The sequence below is a fragment of the Felis catus genome, chromosome D1, assembly GCF_018350175.1.
Source record: "Felis catus isolate Fca126 chromosome D1, F.catus_Fca126_mat1.0, whole genome shotgun sequence".
In the NCBI taxonomy this organism is placed as follows: domain Eukaryota; kingdom Metazoa; phylum Chordata; class Mammalia; order Carnivora; family Felidae; genus Felis; species Felis catus.
The window spans coordinates 16,507,960-16,532,198 of NC_058377.1; the positions used below are offsets into that span (position 1 = coordinate 16,507,960).

A 24,239-nucleotide genomic window follows, 5' to 3' on the forward strand; every position below is an offset into this window, starting at 1 on the left:
ACCCTCCCCCAAACTCCAGGCTTTAGCTTGGCTGTATTCAGTGGAAGCATGATAATAGGGGATGTTCTGAAGTGGAAGATGTTGAGTTCCATTTCACACAAGTCAAGTTCAGTGGGCAACTGAATGAACACTCGGTAGTGAAGAACTTTAGGGAGACGGCTTCGAAAGCAAAATTGCAGAGGGCTAAGAAGGTAGAAGTCGAAGCAATGTAGACTAAGTAGCTTTGGAACAAATGAGAAAAACAGATGACTGGGTTGATCTGCATTTGGGGTTTGATGAAATGAAGTTTTGGAAGGTCAAGTGAAGTAACAGGTTGCCATAAAAGTATGGTAGAAATAGTCCTGGAATCCAGTGGGTAGAGCAAAGCCAAGGACCTAAGACCTAGACCAGTAATTTTCAAACTTGCTTGATCATCAGAATCACCTGAAGGACTCATTCAACTGAAGCTTGCTGGGCCCCACTCCAGAGTTTCTGATTCAGTACATCTGTGATGGGCCCAAGAATTTTCATTTCTAACAAGCTTACAGACTCTACTGTTGCTGACCCGGAGGCCACACTTTGAAAACCTAGACCAAAGTCGCTGGTAGATACTGAATAGTTTTCTGAGTGAATTGATTAGAGTGCTCATCTTCAAGAATGGAAGACGGTGGTCGGAATATAACTGCAGAATTTGAATTCAGAGAAGGAGCAATTTTGGGCAGACAAGATTCAGGATGGACCCTCCCAGGGAAATGATGGGAGGTCAAGGAATCGAGTGTTGTGGGGTCTTCAAAATGAGTCACATCTGTCAGAGGCCTGAATCTAAAGGGGAGCTCAAAGAGGAAGTCAAGATCTGAAGGGGAGTCTGGCTACTTTCTGGGCCTGAATTATGTATAGTTAACTGAATATCCACCTACAGACATGGTGGCCCATCCAGGTTAATGCACCAGTACTGGTAACAAATGTAAGGGAAATTTGGGACTCTGTGCTAGTTTTGTGTGGCACATTCTTTTTCTTATCTTTTTTTAAAGTTTATTTTGAGAGAGAGCAAGTGGGGGAGGGGTGCATAAGGAGGGGGGGGAGAGGGAGAGAGAGGGGAGAGAGAGAGAGAGAGAGAGAGAGAGAGAGAGAGAGAGAGAGAGAATCTCAAGTAGGCTCCATGCTGCCAGTGCAGAGCCAGATACAGGGCTTGAACTCACAAACTCTGCAATCATGACCTGAGCCAAAATCAAGAGTCAGTCACTTAAATGACTGAGCCACCCAGGTCCCCCTGTCGGGCACATTCTAAATTTTTTTTTTTTTTTAATTTTAATGTTTATTTTGGAGAGAGAGCACGCATGTGCATGCGTGCCAGCGGGGGAGGGGCAGAGAGCGTGGGGAATGGAGGATCGGAAGCGGGCCTTGTGCAGAGAAGGCCCCGTGACAGCAGAGAACCCCACGTGGGGCTCGAACTCACAGCTGAATCATGACCTGAGCTGAAGGTGGGCCCTTAACGGACAGAGCCACCCAGGCACATTACACATTATGTAAGTAAGGTCTGCGCTGGGCCTCAGGTTTTTTGGGGGCGTGCTCTAAGGTGGAGATCACAGCCTGGGGATTCCAGCCATGCAAGGGAGCAATTCACCTTAGACCCTCAGGCTTAGGGGAGCAGGACAGACAGGAAGGCTGTTCTTTCTGGGAAAAGCAGCTTGTAAAGAATGAAAATTCCACTAGATGAGCATGTTTACAGAATAAAAATGTCTGTTAACCCTCAGCCATGATTCTGTACCCTTTATAGCTTCCCCTTTACAGGAACAGCTGCTCAGAATACCCCGCAAGGGTACAGCTGTGATTAGGTCTTAAATTAAGGCCACCTCCAGCATGTCTTCCTTACTGCCAGCTGGTACTGATGAACACTGAAACCCAAGGTGCTGCCTTTGATGCTTAACACCTGTGCAACCTTCCACAAAGTTCCTTTCTCTCCGTGCCTGTTTTCCCATCTGGAAAATGCCGGTAATAGTAGTGCGTCACATTGTTTGGATGAGGTTAGGCAGGTAATGTAAAGCTCTGGACATTAGTGAGCATCCTAATAATACTAGTTATGATTTGTTGCAGTGTCTGATGCGGGTCCTTGACGATGCCCCGACATGCGTGCGATTTGTGGTCCTGCGGTGTCACCTGTTGCGTGTGTCCTTTCCGTGCATCTGTACAGTGGTGCTGCCACTTTTTCTAGGTAGACGGCATCTGGGGATCTTGAGGATGGCTGGGTCTGCGCGTCTACGGGGAGCCCCGGAAAGGACTCGCGCAGCCGCAGAAGGGCCTGCAGTGGCGCCTGCCGGCCGCTGGGGGCCGCAGGGGCGCTGGGTTCGCCCCGCCCCCGAGGGGTCAGGGGTCACCGAATGGCCGGAGATCGGCCGGTCGTCGCGGGTACCCAGTCTTGGGCCCATGGCGCCCGCGCAGCGTTGTCCTCTGTGCCGCCAGACCTTCTTCTGTGGTCGCGGACACGTGTATAGTCGCAAGCACCAGCGGCAGCTGAAGGAGGCTTTGGAGCGGCTCCTGCCCCAGGTGCGGGCGGGAGGCGGAAGGGGGCCGCGGACCGCCTGGGGGCGGGGATGCGGGCCTTGCGGTGAGAGCGCGAGGGTGTGGGGTGCGGGGGGTCCTGGGGTCCTGTACGGCCTCTCCCCGCCGCAGGTGGAGGCCGCCCGCAAAGCCATCCGCGCCGCTCAGGTGGAGCGTTACGTGCCGGAGCACGACCGGTGCTGCTGGTGCCTGTGCTGCGGCCGTGAGGTGCGGAAACACCTGAGCCACGGAAACCTGACCGTGCTGCACGGGGGGCTGCTGGAGCATCTGGCCAGGTGAGAAGCGGCCTGGGAGCCTCATCCAGCCCACTCGCCTACTTGTGTGGGAGGGAGGGTTTAGGAGTCGGGGAGAGGAAGAACGCTTTGGTGGTTTGATGAGGGTAGATTGAGTCACCTTTAGGCATTGCATTCTTTAGGGGTAGAAGGGTTTATGGCTTGCATGGCCCCAGTGGTAGTGGTGGGAAAGCCAGCTGGGTAGCTGGCTCGGCATTACCTCCCATCGTCTATCAGATGCCTCTATTTTTCTTGGAAGAGGGAGACTGGACATCTGGAAGAGACTGATAACAGTATCGTCAGCCTTGCCCAGAGGCAGAAACCCCGATGTCAGTGTGCACTACGCATCTGATGTCTGCATAGCTGAGTAATATTTTGTAATAGATCATTGAGATTATTCCTTCCTTCTCAGCCCGGAGCACAAGAAAGCAACCAACAGATTCTGGTGGGAGAACAAGGCAGAGTTCCAGATGAAAGAGAAGTTTCTGATCTCCTCCCAAGACTATGCACGGTAAGTCATTGGTAATGAAAGGTGAACTAACAGAATAGGGCTTCTCTGGGTCTGTGTCAGGTTCTAGAGCTTCCTCTAATTGGAAAATTCAGTAGGGACTTCATAAGTATCTATCGTTTTCATAGCACTCATGGTGCCAGGTACTATACTGGACACAAAAGTATGACAGTCCTTGAAAGGTTTATATCTACTTGGGGGGGTGGGATTTACAATGCATTAGCAAATGGAGAATAGTATATAACAAAAATTGACTATAACCAACCATTTAAATGCGTGGTACAGAGAAGATAAAGTCCTTTAGAAATAGAACAGGCTTTTTATAGTGTGCAAGAAACTGGTACTCCCCCAGTGTCAATAGTTTTAGACTATTTTAACTGGCCTCTGAAGGACCCTGAGAAACTGGAGTGCAGGAAGCTGGTCAGCACGGAGTGGGGGTGAGTGCTGACTGCTTCAGAAAGAGGACACAGGCAGCCTCACACTACGTCTATTGGGACTATATTGAGATTATGGGGTACGGAGCCCAAGGGGATCCCAGAGCCAAAGTTACAAAAAAACTCATGTCTGTTCTTCTCAGTGTGGAGAATGATAAGGGGATGATAAGAAATGCCTAAAACTTACTACCTTGCCTTCAAATCTGTGGTTCATACAGGCAGGAGATGGGAAACTGAGGCCAAAAAGCACTCACTCCTTACATCCTGACCCAGCTCCAGATGGTTTTGGTGGGTGAATAAAGGATAGCTGAACAGAAAAGGTTATAATTGAGAATTGCGAGGATGGACACTTTGAACTTTTTTTTTTTTAATGTTTATTTATTTTTGGGACAGAGAGAGACAGAATGCAAGTGGAGGAGGGGCAGAGAGAGAGAGGGAGACACAGAATCTGAAACAGGCTCCAGGCTCTGAGCTGTCCAGCACAGAGCCTGATGCGGGGCTCGAACCCATGAACCGTGAGATCATGACCTGAGCTGAAGTTGGACACTTAACCGACTGAGCCACCCAGGCGCCCCTGAACTTTTTATTAGTCTTGACTTTTGAATCTTATAAATTTCAAGGTCACACGCACAAGGCAAAACCAAGCCTAATTTGACCAGCAAAGATACCATGAGCCCTCTTTAGACTGTTCATTACATACACAGCAAAAAGAATACACCTCAAGTCCCACCAGAAAGAACCACTCTGAAACAAAAAGAGCTAGCTAACTGCAGTGTGAGCATGAGACACCCTGCTGCTGGGAGCCCAGTCTGGCCTACAGCTTTAATCTGAGTGGGCAGAAAGCAGCATACTGCCATCAGAGCCCGGAGGTGATGACAGACTCTCATGACAGCCTGGGGGTGTTGGGGGAGATCAGGAGGTGAGTGGCAGATGGCCCCACAGCAGCTTTTCAGCTCTCCCATCCTCTTGTATTCCAGGGGCATCACACAAGCGTTCGGCTAAGACTCTGATGCTACAGTTCTAGGCTTCGCCCGTATGGATAGGCACAAGGCTGCCAGGGCACCGTGGTAGAGCCATTCCCTCAGCATTTTACATACTCAAATCAGGCCAGAAAGCAACTCCTAAAATTAATTGCAAACAGTGACAAGTTATCATAGCTGTATATAAATTGGTATCACAAAAGAATAAGAATTTAAGTAACTTGAACACAAAATTCTGACCGTATACCCTCAAGAAGGCTATTTTAAAAAAAAATTTTTTTTTAACGTTTATTTATTTTTGAGACAGAGACAGAGCATGAACAGGGGAGGGGCAGAGAGAGAGGGAGACACAGAATCCGAAACAGGCTCCAGGCTCTGAGCTGTCAGCCCAGAGCCCGACGCGGGGCTCTGACTCACGGACCGCGACATCATGACCTGAGCTGAAGTCGGACGCTTAACCGACCAAGCCACCCAGGCGCCCCAAGAAGGCTATTTTTTAAGGACTAAAAAACTGCAAAGAAATTGAGGCTTGCTTAGTTTTTTTGTGATAGTGGTATCCGTAGTATTGGTATTATTCTGATACCTTTACATGCGTATGTAAGATAAAAACAACTGCAAGTATATTGGTGGTGTTGCAAATATGGACCAATTCAAAAGGATAATTGATCAAAAAGGATAATTGATTTTTTAAAAAAAAATGTTTTGACTACACATGTGCACGTTGGGGGTTGGGGAGAGAGAGAGAATCCCAAGCAGGCTCCATGCTCAGCACAGAGCCCAGTGCAGGGCTCGATCTCAAAACCACGAGGTCATGACCTGAGCTGAAATCAAGAGTCGGACCTTTACCTGATCACCCAGGTGCTCTGATCATTGATTTTCTTACGTATGGTAATGGTTTCATGGTATCTTAGGCTCTTCCTGTTCTTAGGTGCATGCCGAAGTTTTCAGTTAAGTCTCATGATGTTCTAAAGCCCATTTTTGATTTGGAAAAAGGAAATGTTTGCATAGAAGAGAAGTGGAGCCAGTATGGCAAAATGTTAACAGTGAATCTGGTTGAAAGGTACATTGGTGTTCTTTGTTCTATTTTGATTTTGAAATTACCAAAATTTAAAGAAAAAGTGATCTGAAGGTCTTTTCATAACTGGCAGGGATCGCCTTGGCTGACTTGCCCTTTTTCTTTAGATTCAAGAAATCCATGGTGAAAGGTTTGGATTCCTATGAGGAAAAAGAGGATGAAGTAATCAAAGAGGTGAGTTAAAAGAAAGGCCTCTGGAGGACCCAACCTTACAACCTTGTACCTAGCTAAGCAGCCTCTCTCCCACAGATGGCAGCTCAGATCCGTGAGGTGGAGCACAGCCGGCAGGAGCTGGTTCGGTCTGTCTTAGAGGTTGGTTTCCCTCGGAGGAGCCAGAGCAGTATCCAAATCCATTTGATCCCTGGTTCTCCCAGGTCCAGCATTTCACCTACCAGCTCTTCTAAGAGAACTCATGGACTCCATGCTTCATCTGCTCAGCTTCAATTCCCTTAACTGTCTGCCAGGGGGGCAGGCCTTGTCAGTGGCAATGTGGGCAAGGCAGGGAAGGGGGGAGGGAAGGAGGGAGGGAAGGAGGGAAGTTTGCGAGGACAGTACCCTCTATATGCTAGTTCCCTTCTGAAGGGTGGGAGCATGGCCAAGACAGACTGTTAAAGGGTCCTAGACACATTTATTTTTCCTGAATCAAACTCAGCCTCAGGCAGTGCCAGACCCAGAAGAAGGCTCTTCAGCGCTTGGAAGCTGGAAAGGGACCAACAGGTAAACTTGTTAAGGACTCTTGTTGAGAGTCTGACATGTTAGAGCCTTCTGTAACTTTCTGGCTGGGAAATGGGAACAAAGTTCATCTGTGCCATCCTCATGTCTCAAGGACCTCATCTGCCAGCCTGGCTCCTGTCTTGTCTTTTTCAGTCAAGTGGCCTCCGCCTCGCAGCAGCCTTCCTACTTGGACCTACCACCAGCAGCCCCGGAGCTTGACTGGATGGAAACAGGACAACCTTTGACATTCATTGGCCATCAGGTACAATGGATAAGCCAGCCAGGAAGGGCCAATGCCCCCTTAGTTCCCAGGACACCCATCTCTCCTGGGTTTTGTACCTATTCTAACCCTTCCTACCTTCTTTTCTGTGTTGTTCCATAGTATGTTCTCAGACACATTTCCTCACCCTCCAGTGATCTCATCACACCTTTGCCCCAATGCCTAGATCTCATCCTTTGCAAAACCCCCAAGTCCCACTCAGTGTAGGATATCTATAAATATCCCATAAGCACTTGAAGCTAACCTCTACCATTCTATTATTCTATTAACTGTGGATGAGTTATTTCCTCTTCCATCTCCTACCTCCTGTCAACAAGGTCTGTTTTATTACCTGACTAGAAGATGGCCTCCAGATACATATACTTTCCCACAAGTTTCCATTCCTCCTGCACTCCTGTCCCAAACACAGAAAGTCACTGCTTCACCTATTCTTATGTTGTATACGCCAGCCATATTGTGCTTCCTGTTTTTGCACATGTAGTTATCATTGCCTTAAATAATGTTTACCTTCCTTCAGCCTAGTTCAAATGTCACCTTTTCATGGAATGATTATCTGAACAGGTTGCCTGTTATAAGTGTACTCAGTACCATGTAAAAAGCTGCAAATATAATGTGTGATTTATGCTTAATTCTCTTCCCCTATGATACATATGCCCTGTGAGTAAAGGGTTTTGCTTACCGGCATCTAGCAGGCATTCTATTTTTGGACATCTTCATTACAGAGACTCAGAAGTCTCTTGAGGACAAGACTGTTTCTCAGTTATCTGTGCTCTTAGGATTTAACATCAAACCAGGGCACAGAACTAGCACTTGTAGTGCTTCCACTACCCGTCCCCCCCTCCTGTGGTTTGTCATTTCTCTAGCTAGGAGTATCCACCCTGTCCTGGCTTCTCATCTGGGATTTTTCCCCTCCATTTCTAACTACAGGACACGCCAGGAATTGGTAATATCCACTCAGGTAAGGCCTAAGGCAGTGTTTCTCAGATGGTAAGAAACAATTATTTTAAAGAATAAAACTGATTAAGTACTACCGGGGGCCCCTGGGTGGCTCAGTCAGTTAAGCTCAGGTCATGATCTCATTTTGTGAGTTTGAGCCCCATGTTGGGCTCTGCACTGACAGTGCAAAACCTACTTGGGTTTCTTTCTCTCCCCCTTTCTGCCCTTCCCTTACTCGCATTACCTCAAAGTAAATTTAGAAAAAATTTTAAAGTACAGTATGGAGTACTATCTTGTGGATAACAAGATAGAGTTGTATCTTGAATACATGAAGAACTCTCAAAACTCAGAAGTCATGTAAAAAGATGCTCACCAGTGGCTAAAATTAAAGATGCACTGTGTTAACGCTCATATACTGCTATCAAGAATGTAAAATAGCAGAACCAATTGGAAAATGGCTCAGGAGTTTAAAAAAGCTTACCTGCACACAGGCTTGCAACACACATGGTCACAGCTTTATCTGTAGTACCTCCAAGCTGAAAACGACCCATACGCCCCTCAACAAAGCAACGACAGAGTAGTGCCCAACAAGGAAGGAACTATTAAGTGCAGCATAGATAAATCTCAAAACTGTTAGAAGCCAGACCAAAACCAGGTACGTCCTAGAAAATGCAAACTAGAGTAACAGAAGCAAACCCATGGTTCCCTGAGGCTGTGAACAAGGATATGGGGAGGTACAGGAAATATTTCTAAAGGTTTTTCTTTTCAGATTGTACACTTTCAATGTGTGCAGCTGTATGTCAATTATGCCTCAACAAAGGTATTAAGTATCAGCACATCATATCACATGTAAGGTGTGTTGCTTTAAATTAGTCCAGGGCCCTCAACTTCCCAAGGTCCTGAGTCTTGTTTTTGAACATTTCTAGTTATCAATCAGTTAAGAGCTTTTACCTAGGACAGTTTCACAGTAGCCTAAAACTTAGAGTGCCTTAATTTCTGCTGAATGGGTCTTTTCCAGGAGCTACACCTCCCTGGATGGTCCAAGATGAGGAATACAGCTCTGGAAACCAACAAATAGGGCCCTCCTATGAAGAATTTCTTAAAGAAAGTAAGTAAAAAAAATTCCAGAGTGGGAATGGGTTAAGTTTCCCTACTCAAATAAAACTGTTTACTTCTTTGTAGAAGAAAAACAGAAATTGAAGAAACTCCCCCCAGACAGAGTTGGGGCCAACTTTGATCACAACACCAGCACCAGTGTAGGCTGGCTGCCCTCTTTCGGCCGCGTCTGGAATAATGGACGCCGCTGGCAATCTAGGTATGGGCCCAGTGCCAGGACCCCAACCCACTACCCCTTTGGAGAGATCTCAGCCTTCATCCTGTTAACCCTTCACTTTCTTTCAGACATCAATTTAAAACGGAAGCTGCGGCAAGGAGCAAACAGTCACATAAAGAAAAAAAGCCAAATGTTTCCTGATACTTTTCCAACCACCATGAGGCACAAAGCCAAGCCAACAAACCCATACCTGCTCTTCTCTCTTATCCTTTGTAACTGCTTTTCTTAGGAAAAGACAAATACCCACTTATTTGATTTAATAAAGTTTTATTTTCCAAAATGTACAGTTGGTGGTGGAATCTGCAAAAGAAAAAGAAAAATCACAATTATAAAGCCTTATGTAGCAGGGGGATGTAGACTTTCTACACCATGAGCCCGTAGGTTCTTGCCTACCTGTTCACGCATCTTCACCAGCAGCTGGGGCATCTCCACCCTTGGTGTTTCTGGTGTAAATTACTTGAGCTCTGTGCTTTGAGACGAGTTTAATAAGTCCTGGGGAGAAAATAAGGATAAGGTTTTCACATAATCCTATGAAATAAATACTTCACAGACATGAGAAATACTGAATTTGAGCATGAGAGTTTAATAACAAAGGCAAGCGTGCCTATGTTTCTTGGTGATAATCTGATTTATCCTTTCTAAATGAGGGACCCACTATCTGCTCTTGGGATGGCTACCCTTATTGCACTTTAATAAAACTTAAAAGTCACTATATTTCCATACTAGACACTCCAGGGGCTTAAAATATATATACTCCTATTAAAGTGAGATTATGAGTAGACCCACCACTCGATTTTTAAAACACAAATAAAAAATGATTTACTATCAAAGCTTTTAATATTTTAGTAACTGTATTTCACTATATTTGGGTTACTTCTGTAACTCTGTATTTTGAGAGAGACCGAGAGAGTGTGAACAGAGAAAGAAGAGGGAGAGAATCTCGAGCAGGCTCTGCACTGTTAGCATAAGCCCAAAGCCTCCCATGAACTAGGAGATCACAACCTGACCCGAAATTAGGAGTTGGATGCTTAACCAACTGATGCCCCTATTCTGTAACTCTTAAAGTGGATTTATTCACTTGAGAACACAAGAAATCCCTGTGCTTCACCAAAATGACAAAGAGGTACATGACACAAAACTGGCCAAGAACCCCGCTTTGAGGTCTACCCTAGAGATAGCATGTCAGAATATTACAATCACTGGTTAGCCTGTGCCCGTTTTAATAAATTCCAGTAAAAAACACATTTAAGATGGCTAACATGGTCAGGCCAGTTTTACATGCAAAAGCACACCAGTACGATTTATCCGTCTCACCTTTACTAAGGAGCTCCTGAAGGGCTGCCCTGGCCAGGGAACCTCGAATCTTCAGTCTCTCAGAAACGACAGCTGGAGTTATAAGCTTATAATTGGGAACTTCCTTACAGAGTTTGTCGTACGTTGCTTTATCAAACAAGACCAGGTTATTGAGCTTGTCCCGAACTTTGCCTTTGGACCACTTCTGCTCCCAAAAGAAAAAGGACAGTCAGCGTTCCCGGGAAGAAATTACTCTTTCCCTCACCAAACCATCTGTGTCACCGCAACTTTTTTTCCATGGCCATAGGAATATACTGCAAAGTTGTCTGTTCTTGCCCTGCAGAAATCTACGAAATTTAGAATTTACAGCAACTCTGCAAACGAAGATTCAAGTAATCTGAAACCAAGATACAAAAAAAAGACCCCATTGCCATTTACGTTATCCAAGATAAGTTAGATGAAAAAGAAAAAAAACAACCACCCCCGAACACATCTGCAAGAGTTTCGGGTGTAGGCTAAGCCCCACTAAACCAATTAAAAGAACACCACGTGACCATCAGACTACATTCACACTTAGTGTGTACCACCCCATTCTTCCAAACACAAAACGGTTTGAGAGCACAATTCTAGTCCTCGGACTCTAGACGCCACAACCTTAAAAGCCATTTGCTATACACGTCATTTATTACTACAGCTACACGGGCCCGGCGTCCCGAGTGTCTCCCACTCTTGGAGGACTCCACGCCTACCTTCTTTTTGGCCTTGCCCCCAGATTTGTTCACTGGGTCTTTGTCTTTTTTGGCCGATTTCCCGGCATCTTTCTTCTTCTTGTCGTCCTTGGGCGGCTGGGCGGAAAAGGGAGAACGCAGCCAGATCACACGGCAGCCCCACGCTCCCTCTGCAACGGCGCCCCCACCCCGCCCAAACCTCACTACCTGAGCACATGGGTGAAGCAATCCCCCCGCCCGCCCGAAGCAGTCCGGCAAGTCTGGGGCCCTGCGTCTGGTGCCGCCTCCACCCCGTCCCGGCGCTTCCCGGCTCTCACAGCCGCACCACTTTCCCACTCGGAAGAGCTCACCATAGCGAAGCTCAGAGAGCAACAGCCAACACCGCAGCCTCGCTAAGATGTCGGACAAAAAAGGAAGCGGCGCTCACGCACGGGCCCAGAAACCTCCACCCTCAGCAAGCGTTTCCGGGGCAAGGGGCGGAGCCAGCGACGGAAGGTCGTAGGTCCAGCCCCCTCGTCCAGCGGGCAGTAGGGAGGGTGGTTGTCGTTTCCCAGCCGCGCACCCCGAACACTGTCCGCGGCCTTTTGGACTTTGCCGCTAGTTGTGAGGTAGTCACACGTCGCTATCCCCTGGTCCTGGAAACTAATAAAGAGAGAAAACAATCTGCCAGCCTCCGTAACTACCCCCACGATCCCGCTAAGGGTGGTGCTACAAGTGCGCAGGCGCCGGCTTTGCGAGGATGGGAGGAGGGGGCGAGGGGCGGGTCCCGCGACTGCGGTTCCGGGGCGGGGCCGTCTGGAAGAAGCCGAATCCCTGCCTCTGAGGGGCAGCGGCCGCAATGGCGATTTTTAGCGTGTACGTGGTGAACAAAGCTGGCGGCCTCATCTACCAGTTGGACAGCTACGCGCCACGGGCCGAGGCTGAGAAAACTTTCAGTTACCCTCTTGATCTGCTGCTCAAGCTGCACGACGAGCGTGTGCTGGTTGCCTTCGGCCAGCGCGACGGCATCCGGGGTGGGCTAGGATTGCGTCCGATGGGCGGGCCCGGTGCTGCGGAGTGGGCTGGTGTCTCTGCTGGGCAGTAGGGTGGGGGGAGAGGGGGTGAGGCCGGGTCGCTGGTCCCATCAGCGGAGTCCCCACGCTGGGGCTTCGTTGACCCTTAGCTTCACCTCTACAGTGGGCCACGCAGTGCTGGCCATCAATGGCGTGGACGTGAACGGCAAGTACACGGCCGATGGGAAGGAGGTGCTGGAGTACCTGGGCAACCCTGCTAATTACCCGGTGTCCATTCGGTTCGGCCGACCCCGCCTTACCTCCAATGAGAAGCTCATGCTGGCCTCCATGTTTCACTCGTAAGTCCCCCAACCCTGTCTAGTGCCTTTTGGCCTTCACTTGGCCCTTAGGCTAGCTGGATTAGTGTGGTTTTGCGGGAAGTCTCCTGAGCAGCAGTGCTTACCTTTGCCTTTTCTTTTTTTTAAGCTTATTTATTTTGAGAGAGCACGTGCAAGCAAGGGAGGGGCAGAAAGAGAGGGAAAGGGTGAATTCCAGGCAGGCTCTACAGTGTCAGCAGGGAGCCGATGCAGAGCTCGAACCCAGGAGCCAGGAAATTGTGACCTGAGCAGAAACCAAGAGCCGACGCTCAACCAGCTGAGCCACCCAGGCGCCCCTCTTTGCCTCCTTTTAGGTCATCAGTTCTTGTGTTATGAAAAGAAAAGGAATGAGTCCAGTATAACTAGGCTTTAGATAATACTGGCAATGGTGTGATCTTGTGTAAGTCAACTTCCCTCAGCTTTAGTTTCTAAGTCTTTAAGGTAACTGAACTAAATGATCTTTAAGACCTTTTCCTGCTCTCAACTATAGTATGACATATGCTGGATAATTATAGTCATGGGGTAAGTAACCCTGGCGCATATTCCCAGTGTTAATTTCACCCAAAGCTTTCAAGGTAAAATGCTTTACAGCAGAGTAGGAGTGTAAACTACATGCAAAGTTCAAATGAATTTCAAAGAAATTTCGGTGCTTCTGCTAGGCAATTGAGGAAGCTGCCTCTTCCTTTTTTTTTTTTTTTTTTTAATGTTTGTTTTATATTTGAGAGAGAGAGAGCTCCCAAGCAAGAGAGGGAGGGCAGAGAGAGGGGAGACACAATCTGAAGCAGGCTCCAGGCTGAGCTGTCAGCACAGAACCTGACCCGGGGCTCAAACTCACAAACCATCACACTTACTCTTCTGACCTCTCAGAGTGTAATGTAGACTCCTCAGCAGCTAGGGTTACTTCAGTGGAAAAGTTTGAGCAGCACCCCTCCCTTAAAACAGTGGGGTGCATTCCCAACCTTACCTCCTTTGCAAATAGGCTGTTCGCAATCGGTTCCCAGCTGTCTCCAGAACAGGGCAGCTCAGGCATTGAGATGCTGGAGACCGACACGTTCAAACTGCACTGTTTCCAGACACTGACAGGTATGCGTCTTCAGATAGGCCAAAGGGATGCACTGAGGGCTGGTTGGGGGAAGGGACTGACCAGAGACAACTTTGGTAAGCAAGGGGGTGGTGGTTAGCTTTTCCTGGGACAATTGCACAGACACGTCTGTTTTGCAACTCCAAAACCAATATTTAATCTGATGCCAGTTTTGCCCACACCACCCAGCACGCTCGGCCATGGTTCTCTTGCATGCAGATAAAACCTTAATGTTGCACATGTTTTGGTAAGTGTTTCCAAATGAAACTTGAATGCCAAATGGAAATGACCTTTGGATCATGTCATTGCCTCACTCCCTTAATGGGGATAATTGAAAACCTCCTGAATTTGTTTCCTGCCTGGCACTTGCTGCCGAGGGACCACGTGACTAGGAATTAAGTGACAGAGCTAGAAATCAAAGCTTGGTCTCAATCAGTTGGGTGATGTGATAAAGTCATGTTACTGCTCTGGTCTTACAGATCCACAGTCTTGGTTTTCCTGCTTTACGGAGCAATAGGATAAAAGTAAAAATGGGCTTATGAAAATGCTACACACACACAGGATGATGTTATTTGCTTTTCTCCACTCTTTGGTAACCATTCCTGGCCCTTCTCCAGGGATCAAGTTTGTGGTACTGGCAGATCCCAGGCAAGCTGGAATAGATTCTCTTCTCCGAAAGATTTATGAGATTTACTCAGACTTTGCCCTCAAGAATCCATTCTACTCCCTGGAAATGCCTATCAGGTAGGTAGTCGCCCTCCCCAGATATTGGTCAAAGCGTCCTTGCCCTTCTCTTTGTGCTCTTCCCCAAAGATATTTTTCAAAAGTGTAAGAGTTATTTTTCAAATAAAACAAAAGTGACTAGCCTTTTCTTGCTATTTTGAGAGACTAAAGACTTTCCTATGGGGTTCATATCCTTCTTCATGGAAGAGTTTCCACTGGCTCTACCTCGGCACCCAAAGTGGGGAAGAGTCTGAGACTTTACACTTTGTCCTCATCTGTGCCACTTGGGTCTGGCCTAGGTGTGAGCTGTTTGACCAGAACCTGAAGTTAGCCCTGGAGGTGGCAGAGAAGGCTGGAACTTTTGGACCTGGGTCATAGGCTGAGCCTGCAATGGATCTCCCAAATTTTGAGAGATCCTGCAGCAGGAAGTCTGCTGTATCCACTCCGATGGAGATCCTCACAGCTTCCTTAGTGCACTTGACAATGGGAGGGTGCAGAGCCTGATGACACATACTGATCCCTGAGCCTTAATACTGCTCTCTGCCCTCCCGTGTCTATCGTGGGCCTATTTCCCAACTCTGTACAGACTTATTTATGGAGGGAGTAGGTCCATAAATGCTAAATAAACATTCCTTTGATCTGTGTTTGCTATCCTAATTGATGGTTTGGGGGGGGAAGGATCTGGTGGGTAGACAGGAATGAGAAAAGAATTCTGAGATGAGATATGTTCCAATAGAAAAAAATAAGTGTTCATTAAATGAATGAACTTGGGGCTTTAAGTCAGGACCTTGGTCTAGTTCCAGAATTGCTGATTTCTAGGGTGATGGTGGAATATTTATCAAATGTTTATAGCCAGCCTTTACTGCTTTATCAAACTTAAACCTCACCCTAATCTCAGGGGGTACATTCTCCTATGGACAAGAGATTTAGCAAGGTACAGACACTCTATGCCTCAGAGTCTCAAAGCTAATTACTAACTGCATGAGTTTGAACCCAGGCTTTCTGACTATGCTATCATAAGCCACTGTTCGGAGCGCCTAGGTGGCTCAGTCAGTTGAGTGGCCGACTTCAATTCAGGTCATGATCTCACAGTTTGTGAGTTCGAGCCCCGTGTCGGGCTCTGTGCTGACAGCCTGGAGCCTGCTTCCGATTCTTGTTTCCCCCTCTTTCTGGCCCTCTCCTACTCACGCTCTATCTCCTTCTCTCAAAAATAAATAAACATTAAAAAAAAATTATAAGCCACTGTTTACTGATTCCCTCCATCAAAGTATTTAATTTGTCTGAAACCCAGTAGCTTCATCTCTAAAATAATCATTGAATTATACAGTGTAAAGTTGAAGGCAAAGGAGACATAAGCTAAAAGGAGTATACGTCAGATCTCCCATTCCAAGGAAATGAAGTCTGTCCTGTTTGGGGTGGAAAGAGCAAGTAGCAAGAGAATATTTTCCAAGGAAAACTGTCTCTGGTCTGTAATACCCCTTTTGAAAGAATGGCTCACTGTGTTTAGTATCAAATCTAGTTTTAATCTCTTTATCAAGTCTTCCTCCCTCCCACCCAGGCCCTGGTGTTCCCAGGGTATTGGTGAGAGTGATGGCCTCCTCTCTGCCTGGAATCTTGAGGTATTGGCAAGAACAGTCACCGTGTGCTAAGAGGCCTTAGGGCAGAAATCATGGCCCATTGGTGCCCTGCAGCTACAGGAGGAGCCTCACCTCTTGTGGGGATGGGGTGGGGTGGAGTGGGGTGGGGGTGGGGCAGGGTCCAGGAGAGGAAGAGGGTATTGGAGACTCCCTCACTGTAGGGGTTTCCTGTTTGAAGGCAGGAAATTGGAGCTAATGAAGTCCAAGAACAAAAGTTGTCTTTTAAATAGAGCACAGGATGGGGAGCTGGGACCTCATTAGCCACTGATAACTTCCAGCGCCACCTGGGCGAGGGAAAAGGAGCAAAAAAGGCGATCCAAGGTTCATCGGTAGCCGGAGCAGCCCCACTTTCTTTCTCCCCGCCCCCGCACCTCCCCAGCCCTGTGCAGGGGAAGGTCCACAGGTGGGAGAGGATGCACAGGTGCCTGTACTGTCTTCACTCAGCCTTCTTGGGCACTCGGCCCATCTTGGTGCGGATGTTTCGTAGCAGAAAGAAGGCGACTGTGCTGACTGCACAGATCACTTCGGCCACCCAGAAGGCTGTGCTCCAGCTATAGTGCTTGGCAATGGTGCTGAAGGGCAGCCCAGCCAGAAAGCCGCCCACTGCCAAGGAGGAGGGGAAGAGTCTGGGTCATTTGTGAGGCTAGGGCCGGCGGGGCCTGCCCCAGACTATAGCTGGCTTAAGTGCGAGGCACAAGTAGGGGTGAGGTGGAGACTCCGCTTACCGTTGGCCATGAGTCCCACAATGGCATGGGAGGTGCCGCACAAGTTGGGAGGAGCACTCTCATTGGCTATAACTCCGAACAAGGCAATGGGACCGTAGGAGGAGAAACCGAACAGGGCTCCCAACACCAGGATCCAGAGCTGCAAGGGCAGCACAGAGTGGCATTCAGAGTTTGAGAGAGCCTACCTACCTATCTACCTCTGCCAGAGGACAGAACAAATAACTGTAGTAAGGACACAGGAAATGACCTCCCTCACCCCACTTTCTCATATAATGGACAGGGCAGAGCTAGAGGAGTGAGTGCCACACCGAGCCAACCCGAGGGCCTGTGTGGGTAGGTGAAGGAGGTACAGAAGCCATCCCTCCAAGTTAGATGCTATCTCTTCTCAGAACTCATGCTAGCTGGATTGGCTAGGGGCAAGGAAGACAGTAGGACAAGGGTAAGACAAACCAGGAAGAAAACCAGAGATAAGGCACCTCGTGCTCCGTAAAGCCTGTGAGCTCAGCGAGAGGGTGAAGAGCTGGAGTCCAGAAAGCAACATCCTAGAGGAGCACAGGAAAGAAAAGGAAACCAAGTCCCGAGTCCAGGAGGGGCACCAAAGTACAAAGAGGACACGAGGTAAGACAGACCTGGAAAGGGAGATCTGAGAGGCAAAGAAAGGCCTGGGCCAGGGTGGAGCCAGGGAGAGGAAGCCTGAGAGTCGGCGGCCCTTGCTTTCTCATCCTTGTGCCTGCTGTGGGCCAGGCCCTCCTTATTTACCTTGGAGGAGTCACTGGTCACAGTGACCCGGAAGAGGTACATGGACACGGTCATGCCAGCCATCATGAGCAGCAACAGGCCATGGCGAGGGTTCCCGTAGATGGATAGGCCTGCCTGTGGATACAGTCCCAGCAATGTCAGGGCCTAAAAGCAGCAGAGAACCTCCACCCCTGGACTCTGATACAGCAGGGCCTCTGCTGACAGGTCTTTGGCAATCCCACCACAGCTCTTGGCCCCGGGCAGCTCTGGGAGGCCCCGGGACCTGCTCGCTGTGTTCAGAGGCCAAACTCCACGACATCCCTTCCTCCACCACGGGGCAGGGTCGGGACATGTGCTGGCAAGCTGCACCTGCTTCCTCCTCAACCCCAGTTTTCCTGGGGCTGTGGAGAAGCCCACTGCCAGGCTGAGAGACATTCCAGCTTTCCTTGACATCATTTAAAGCCTTTTCCCCAAGAGTCTTAACCTTCACACCCCCAGCGAATAGCGGCAGCCTGGAATCATTCCAACCTCCCCCAACCTAAACTGGCTTATGCCAGCCTGCCCGTGCCCCAGGGCTCCCGCCTCTCTGGTGCCTGTCCCAGTCATGCTGGGAAGATTTCAAGGGACCCTCCTCCTTCCTGTCCCGTCTGCCCACTCACCTTTGCCATGGCCCGGTCTGACAGGTAGCCAGCTGCGATGCTGCCTACAAGGCCCCCAACCTCCAGGGCACTCATGTAGGAGCTACCTGGAGTAGGGAGTTGTGGTGGGAAGAGGGAAAGGAAGGGTGGGTGTTACACACTGGGGTTGTCCCAGACTGGCTTAAACCCAGAGAGGTACAGGGTCCCCAAGGGTGACTGACCACAGCTGTCTGAGTAGTGCCTGGCCTCAGGGAAAGAAGGAAGGGATAAAGAGAAGCTGGGCCTGAACTTCCCATCCCCTTCATTGACTCCTGCTCCCTAGGCCCACCCCCGTTCCAAACTCATCTTACCCACGAGGACGGATTGTCCTTTCTCCTGGATGAGGAAGAACTGGCCCCAGTCAGTACAGCAGGTCTTTACTCCAAATACCACGAGGTAGCCCGTGGAGAGTACCCACAGGTAGGGGGACAGCAGCAGCTCCTGTAGAGTACTCTCCTCCTTCGAGGAGCCTGGGGGCAGGAGGAGGCCAGGCCTGAGGCTCCACTCTTGCTGCTCTGCCCCGACTGAGCCCCCACCACTCATTAACCAGCCACAGGGCCAGAGTCCATCCACACAGCCAGGGACCAGCAGGAAGGCACCCCTTCACCCACTGTTCTACCCTGTCCCCTCCACTATAGGCCTCAGCAAATGAAACAGGGACCAGGGCACATGGAGGAAGGCACCCAAGCCACTTAAGCTTAGGATGCTGTCCAGGACAGGACAGGGAAGTCTGGCTCTGCTGTGAGGAAGGACCGGGATATAACATGAGTCACACAGCATTTGTTGGCTCTGCCGTTTGTCTGGTACTTAAGTGTCTCTTGGAACGGAGTTTTATTTACTCCCCACCAACTTGCCACCACCATCCCTCCCCCTGCCTCCATCGGCTAGCACAGGGCCAGGCATACAGCCAGACCTCAATGAAAGTCTGCCAAATGAATGGTGGATGAAGGTGCCCCAGTGATTCGGCTTGGGTGCGTGCTCACCCTTCTTGTCCTTGGAGGGGGCGGGGTCCAGGTTCCGGAGCCCAACGTCAGCGGGTTCATTGTGGATGAGCAGGAGACAGAGGAAGGAGACAACTACACAGAGCGCCCCAGACAGGGCCAGCGTGCTGCGCCAGCTGTAGCTCTGGGCGAGGATGGTTGCCAGGATAGGGCCCAGCCCTCCAGCCAGGTTCATGCTGGTTGACAGAATGGCCCACCAGGTGCCAAACTGAGATGGCTCAAACCACTGTGGGGCAGAGGGTTCAGAGTAGGTGCCCACGTTAAACACGTTGAAGGTGAGGGTCAGGTGGGGCAGGGGCAGACCTAGAAGCTCACATTACAGGGACGAGGAAGAGGGCGCCTCTACTTGGCAAGGCCAATTCCCTCATCTGCCACCTGATCCCACCATGTGTAGCTCCTAAAATATCTCGACGAGCAACAGGAGTTGGACTGGAACTCCCGAGGAACCCGCTCGGGGATGGGAGTGCTGGTACTCCCACATGCCCTGTAGGTATCCCCTCGGCCAGTCTCAACTGGCTTCTTGGGAGCAGACACTCACCTTCCGCAGGATCTTCCCACAGGGAGGCCAGCCCAGCCCTTGTGCCAGGCCATTGAGGAACCAGAGAGCAGCAAAGACAGGTACCATGGAGCTCCAGGAAAAGACTACGTTGACCAGGCCAACCAGAAGCAGCCCAGAAGAGAAGAGCCAGCGGGCACTCATCTGGTCAGACAGCACCCCGCTCACAAACTTGCTGATGGCATAGGCTGCCGACTGGCTGCTGGTGATGAGCCCTGCAGGGGAGGGGAGCAGGAAGCAGCACACCTAGGGGGTTAGGGGCCAGGGCAAGGGCACAGGAGGGATGGAGGAAGGCATGGGGTCACGTGTGTAGAGGTGCCTGGCAGGGTGAGATAGGTTCCTTCCAAGGGGACCAGAAGCAGCCTGTGTTGGAATCCCAGCACCCTTTCAGGGGGCGCCGCTACCCCTCCTCACCGCCGGCGCTAGCCCCAGGCTGACCCTTGACTTTTCAACCTGGAGAGTTCCAGCTGCAGCTGTCAGGGGGCAAGAAGGGGAGAACAGGGCAGCCCCACCCTGGGATTTACCCATGCCTGATTACATTTCCTCCTCACCCTGGATGCCGACCCAGGGCTTCTAGCAGTTCCGTCACCCCCACCTCTGGGCATGGGGCAAAGAGCTTAGAATTGGAATCAAGGACGTTATTCCCCCTGAAATGTAGTGTGCGGGGCCACGTGAAGTTTCTGTGCCAAGTCTCCAGTTCCCATTGCTTACGACATCAGTGGCCAGCGTGCACCCTGTGGTCTTAGCACGCACCCACGAGGTGTGGAAACCATGCCCAGAAGCCCCCTAAACATACTCGGAATAAGCCAGACCTCTGGGGGCGCGTGTGAGTCACAGGCACACAAAGACACATCACATAGGCAGCCCTCCTCAGACGCGTATCGACTACACTCCTGGTGCTTAGCCCACAGCCAGGCATATGGTTTTCAGAGTCCGGTTGGCGTGTGTCGACTCTCCCTACCCTCCACTGTGCAGACGCTCCACACATGCTACGTGCCTTTATGCACGACACTGCCACCAACACCAACTTGTCCTACGGGTCCTGGGTCCCAGGTCCCACCACCCTGCCCTTCCGTGGCTCACCCAAGTCGTCCTTGTCCAGAGGGATCTCCTCCACCAACGACGGCATGACAAAGGAGAAGGTCTTGCGGTTGAAGTAGTACAGGCTGTAGCCTCCAAACATGGCTGAGAAGATCACAGCGCGGTAATAGCCGTAGCCTTGGGCGGCCATGGTGGAAGGGAGCAGGCCCCAGTGGCCAAGACGCGAAGCCTCCGACCACAGCTCCTGCCTGTGGCTCTCTCAGTGACCAGATCTGCTGAGTTAGGCTTTCTCTGTTCCCTCCTCCACCCAGCCTCCCAGGCTCCCTTTATAGCCACCTTCTGGACAATCATTAAGCCTGGGGCAGCTCGTAGGGAACCCAGTGTCCTGAGGGAGACAAGAAAACAGGAGATTACTGTCGGAGAATCTGTGGGGGCTGGAGGGGGTCCCAGAGGGAGGCACTGCCCATAAGCCAGCACGCTGTGTCCCTAGAATTTCTGCCTTTCTCCGCTCTTCCTTGTCCGCCTGCCTGTGAAAGCAGCTGTGATTAAAGGCTCAACCTAATTACTTTTGTCTGCCTGAGCCCAGGGGAGGCAGGGGTGGGATAAAACAGAGCTGCCCTCTCTAGCCCTGCTCCCTCAGCCACCTACCTTCTCATTCATTCAGCCAAGGTTTACTGGTTGCCAGACACTGCACTAGGTGCTCAGTTTCTACACACACACACACACACACACACACACACACACACACACTCAGACACATACCCCACTTCCAAGCCTTCTTAGGGCCGCTGACTCAAGCCCTGTAACTCCCAATGCCTAGCACACATCGGGATGTAGCCGTTTATGGATAGTTGCAGAATTGTTAGCAAGGGGAACTTCCCAGCGCGAGCCCCTGTTGCACTGGAAGCCCCTGTAAAGCCTGCGGTCATGGTCACTCAGCTGCCTCTGGTCCCTTTACCCTATGACGCCAGTGTGGGGTGCCCTCTGGCTGGCTGGGGGCTGCAGGGCGAGTGACAGCACGACCCGTGGGCGGGAAGGTCCACCCGCGGACTTCAGGCTGCACTGCCGAGCCCGCTAGCGTTCTGGGGCCCCGGCAACACGCCCCCGGCTTTTCCGCTCGATTAGGAAAGCAATTGGAGCAGAAGGCGTAGGCGAGAGCCGAGCAGGCGACCGCTCATAGTCTCCCGGAGGCTCCTCGCTCCAGGCGCCTAGTGGCTCAGCCCAGCAGGACGGGGCCAGGCGCAGGCTCTCGGCACCTGCCCAGCCCCGTGTCCTCAAGCTACCCAGGACACCTGACTCGGGCTGCGAGGCCACAGACCCGGCAGCCGGAGAGGTACGGAGACACCGGACTGGTGCGACAAAAAGAAGCAGGTGCATGCTGGTCCGGAGCAGCGCCTCAGAGGCCCCCAGACCCAGGAACTAGGAACTGCCCCTCATCCCAGAAGGGGCAGCTGCAGGAACACCTCCGCTTTGAATCGGAAGTTACGGCAACCTTTACTGGGGCTCTAACAAAGGTGCCCCAAGACCCGAGACTCCCCCTCCAGCCCCGCCTTCAGGCGGCACCCCTCCCCAGCATTTGTCCCGCTACCTGCACGCAGGCGGGAGCCGGAATAGGACAGAGCCCGGAGGCGGGACCGCATGCGCATGCGCATGCGCTCGCTAGGGGGCGGGGCCTCCGCCTGCGCCTAGCTGGCTGAGAGCCAAGTCCACCTCCAAGGGTGTAGTCCAAAGCTGCCCGTAGTACTGGTCCTTGGGTGAGAACAGCGCCCCTTAGGGGCTGGACTCATAGGTCCCTTCTTTAACCGATGGCATTCAACATACCAGTTTTTAGTGAGCGCCTCCCACTACCAATCACTGTTCCGGGTTAACAGTCTGGAAAAGGCCTTGTGGAGGGCACAGTCTTTTCGGTAAGAAATTAAAGCGGTCTTCAATAAATACAGTATGAACATTTGATTTGTAATCAGACTGTTGGGGACAAAGTTAAGACAAAATACACGGGGTGTTTAAAGTGCCTGGCCAGGAATAAACCTTAAATTCTAATCCTGGACCCACTACATTTTAACAATGCGACCTTGGGTAATAATTTCTATGAACCCCGGTTTCTTACCAACCTCATAGGTTCATGTGAGGACTCAACAGAAGATTTATTATTATTTTTTAAAGATTTTATTTTTCTAAATATTCTCTAAGTGGGGCCCGAACTCACAACTCCAAGATCAAGAGTCACATACTCCACCAGCTGAGCCAGCCAGGAGCCCCTCAACAGAAGATTTAGATTAGAATTTAGAAAATTTAGGTAATCGCTTTCACAGACTACTGGAGAATTGCTGAAAGAATTCTAAGTGTTCCAAAGTTGACAGCAAAGATCTTTTAGATTAGGAAGGTGATCAGGGAAGGGAGGAGAAGCCTGCAATCAGCCACCACCAGTGCCACTCCAGAATGCCTCATGAAAGCTCTTATTTTATTTTTATTGTGTTAACGTGTATTCATTTTTTGAGAGACAGAGAGAGCACAAGTGAGGGAGGGGCAGAGATAGAGGGAGACACAGAATCTGAAGCAGGCTCCAGGCTCTGAGCTGTCAGCACAGAGCCCAACACAGGGCTCAGACTCACAAACTGTGAGATCATGACCTGAGCCAAAGTCAGATGTGCAACCGACTGAGCCGCCCAGGTGCCCCTTGATTGGATTCTGATGAGAATCGTGGGTGGGTTCGGTATTTCCCCTCATTTCCGGTCTGGGTACCCAGAACAATGAATGCAGCCAGGGATTCCCATGAGCAGAAAGATGAAGCATTCAGCCTCCCAGATGACAATCTTGGATCTAGCAATTGGGAGGCAGCCGATTTAGGAGAAGATAAAAGTAATGAAGAACTGGGAGTCTTAATATCAGCAAAGTACGGATAGTAAACTATCAGAAAGATATTGAGGATATTGTAGACTTGGCTTTAGTGAGGTAGGAGGATCATGGCGCAGAAGGTAATATGGCTGGAGATGATGATGATGATGATGATGATGATGATGATGATGATGATGATTCACCTGATTCTGAAAGTCCAAATGACTCTGAAAGTGGTTCACAGAGAAAGAAGAATCTGCTGAAGAACTCCAAGCTAACTGAGCACCCGGATGAAGTGAAGGATCCCCAACAAAACTAAAAGATAACCTACTCAATGGGAGAAGATATTTGCAAATGACATATCCAATACAGTGTTAGTATCCAAAATATATAAAGATACTTTATATAAACTCAACACCACAAAGCAAATAATCCAATTAAAAATGGTTGGAAGAGGGATGCCTGGCTGGCTCAGTCAGTAGAGCATGCAACTCTTGATCTCAAGGTTGTGAGTTCAAGCCCCACATTGGGTACAGAGATTACTCAAAAATAATTAAGTTTCAAAATAGGCAGAAGACATGAATAGACATTTCTCCAAAGACATATAGATGGCCCACAGGCACATGAAAAGATGCTCAACATCACTATCAGGGAAATGCAAATCAAAACCACAATGAGATGGGCTGCCTGGGTGGCTCAGTCGGTTAAGCATCTGACTCTTGGTCTCGGCTCAGGTCATGACCTCACAGTTCATGAGTTCCAGCC

The 24,239-nt window shown here is 50.0% G+C and overlaps 4 protein-coding genes across 12 annotated transcripts; 2 read left to right on the forward strand and 2 right to left on the reverse strand.

Moving 5' to 3' along the window:
* The first annotated feature begins 2,316 nt into the window (after window positions 1-2,316).
* Window positions 2,317-9,354, forward strand: CENATAC (centrosomal AT-AC splicing factor). 4 transcript variants are annotated; one of them, XM_006936701.4, is made up of 12 exons: window positions 2,323-2,523; window positions 2,650-2,813; window positions 3,223-3,321; window positions 5,661-5,792; window positions 5,915-5,981; window positions 6,057-6,119; window positions 6,460-6,524; window positions 6,675-6,783; window positions 7,729-7,759; window positions 8,756-8,845; window positions 8,920-9,052; window positions 9,139-9,354. In XM_006936701.4, the coding sequence occupies exons 1-12, from the start codon at window positions 2,404-2,406 to the stop codon at window positions 9,209-9,211; spliced, it is 1,146 nt and encodes a 381-aa protein (XP_006936763.1). In that variant the 5' UTR covers window positions 2,323-2,403; the 3' UTR covers window positions 9,212-9,354. The 4 variants fall into 4 exon arrangements, with proteins under 4 accessions (XP_044894332.1, XP_006936764.1, XP_006936763.1 ...); XM_003992426.5 differs by lacking the exon at window positions 5,661-5,792 and having other exon boundaries at window positions 2,324-2,523; XM_045038397.1 differs by lacking the exons at window positions 8,920-9,052; window positions 9,139-9,354 and having other exon boundaries at window positions 2,317-2,523; window positions 7,665-7,759.
* On the reverse strand, window positions 9,321-11,584 carry RPS25 (ribosomal protein S25). The gene is made up of 5 exons (XM_003992425.6): window positions 11,442-11,584; window positions 11,113-11,208; window positions 10,385-10,568; window positions 9,464-9,562; window positions 9,321-9,370 (listed from the first exon to the last, which is right to left on the reverse strand). The coding sequence occupies exons 1-4, from the start codon at window positions 11,442-11,444 to the stop codon at window positions 9,468-9,470; spliced, it is 378 nt and encodes a 125-aa protein (XP_003992474.1). The 5' UTR covers window positions 11,445-11,584; the 3' UTR covers window positions 9,321-9,370; window positions 9,464-9,467.
* TRAPPC4 (trafficking protein particle complex subunit 4) lies at window positions 11,292-14,908 on the forward strand. Of its 2 annotated transcripts, none has more exons than XM_045038398.1 (5): window positions 11,292-11,946; window positions 12,268-12,442; window positions 13,440-13,543; window positions 14,159-14,285; window positions 14,564-14,908. In XM_045038398.1, the coding sequence occupies exons 1-5, from the start codon at window positions 11,307-11,309 to the stop codon at window positions 14,640-14,642; spliced, it is 1,125 nt and encodes a 374-aa protein (XP_044894333.1). In that variant the 5' UTR covers window positions 11,292-11,306; the 3' UTR covers window positions 14,643-14,908. The 2 variants fall into 2 exon arrangements, with proteins under 2 accessions (XP_044894333.1, XP_003992476.1); XM_003992427.5 differs by having other exon boundaries at window positions 11,862-12,104.
* Window positions 12,031-22,331, reverse strand: SLC37A4 (solute carrier family 37 member 4). Of its 5 annotated transcripts, none has more exons than XR_006586010.1 (11): window positions 22,228-22,331; window positions 20,682-21,024; window positions 19,581-19,813; window positions 19,025-19,268; window positions 18,353-18,511; window positions 18,024-18,109; window positions 17,386-17,499; window positions 17,103-17,168; window positions 16,627-16,765; window positions 13,425-13,599; window positions 12,031-12,161 (listed from the first exon to the last, which is right to left on the reverse strand). XR_006586010.1 is itself a non-coding variant. In XM_006936706.4 (10 exons), exons 2-10 carry the CDS (start codon window positions 20,827-20,829, stop codon window positions 13,514-13,516), a joined length of 1,275 nt encoding a protein of 424 aa, XP_006936768.2. In that variant the 5' UTR covers window positions 20,830-21,024; window positions 22,228-22,331; the 3' UTR covers window positions 13,206-13,513. The 5 variants fall into 5 exon arrangements, 3 of the variants coding, with proteins under 3 accessions (XP_006936768.2, XP_006936765.1, XP_003992477.1); XR_006586011.1 differs by having other exon boundaries at window positions 12,032-12,164; XM_006936706.4 differs by lacking the exon at window positions 12,031-12,161 and having other exon boundaries at window positions 13,206-13,599.
* Between the last annotated feature and the right edge of the window lie 1,908 nt (window positions 22,332-24,239).

Bases quoted from the DNA above. Each gene is read 5' to 3' on its own strand.
- CENATAC (XM_006936701.4), top strand. From the start codon at position 2,404: ATGGCGCCCGCGCAGCGTTGTCCTCTGTGCCGCCAGACCTTCTTCTGT. The intron at 5,793-5,914 runs GTACATTGGTGT...CTTTTTCTTTAG, and splicing joins ACAGTGAATCTGGTTGAAAG to ATTCAAGAAATCCATGGTGA. The intron at 6,784-7,728 runs GTACAATGGATA...TTCTAACTACAG, and splicing joins TGACATTCATTGGCCATCAG to GACACGCCAGGAATTGGTAA.
- TRAPPC4 (XM_045038398.1), top strand. From the start codon at position 11,307: ATGGGTGAAGCAATCCCCCCGCCCGCCCGAAGCAGTCCGGCAAGTCTG. The intron at 13,544-14,158 runs GTATGCGTCTTC...GCCCTTCTCCAG, and splicing joins CTGTTTCCAGACACTGACAG to GGATCAAGTTTGTGGTACTG. The intron at 14,286-14,563 runs GTAGGTAGTCGC...GGTCTGGCCTAG, and splicing joins TCCCTGGAAATGCCTATCAG to GTGTGAGCTGTTTGACCAGA.
- RPS25 (XM_003992425.6), bottom strand. The intron at 10,569-11,112 runs GTAGGCGTGGAG...TTTTGGGAGCAG, and splicing joins GGGGCAAGGCCAAAAAGAAG to AAGTGGTCCAAAGGCAAAGT. The intron at 9,563-10,384 runs GTGAGACGGATA...TTTTCTCCCCAG, and splicing joins TCAGGAGCTCCTTAGTAAAG to GACTTATTAAACTCGTCTCA.
- SLC37A4 (XM_006936703.4), bottom strand. From the start codon at position 20,829: ATGGCCGCCCAAGGCTACGGCTATTACCGCGCTGTGATCTTCTCAGCC. The intron at 19,814-20,681 runs GTGAGCCACGGA...CCTCCCCTGCAG, and splicing joins TCTGGACAAGGACGACTTGG to GGCTCATCACCAGCAGCCAG. The intron at 16,505-16,626 runs GTAAGCGGAGTC...CCTCCTTGGCAG, and splicing joins TGTGGGACTCATGGCCAACG to TGGGCGGCTTTCTGGCTGGG.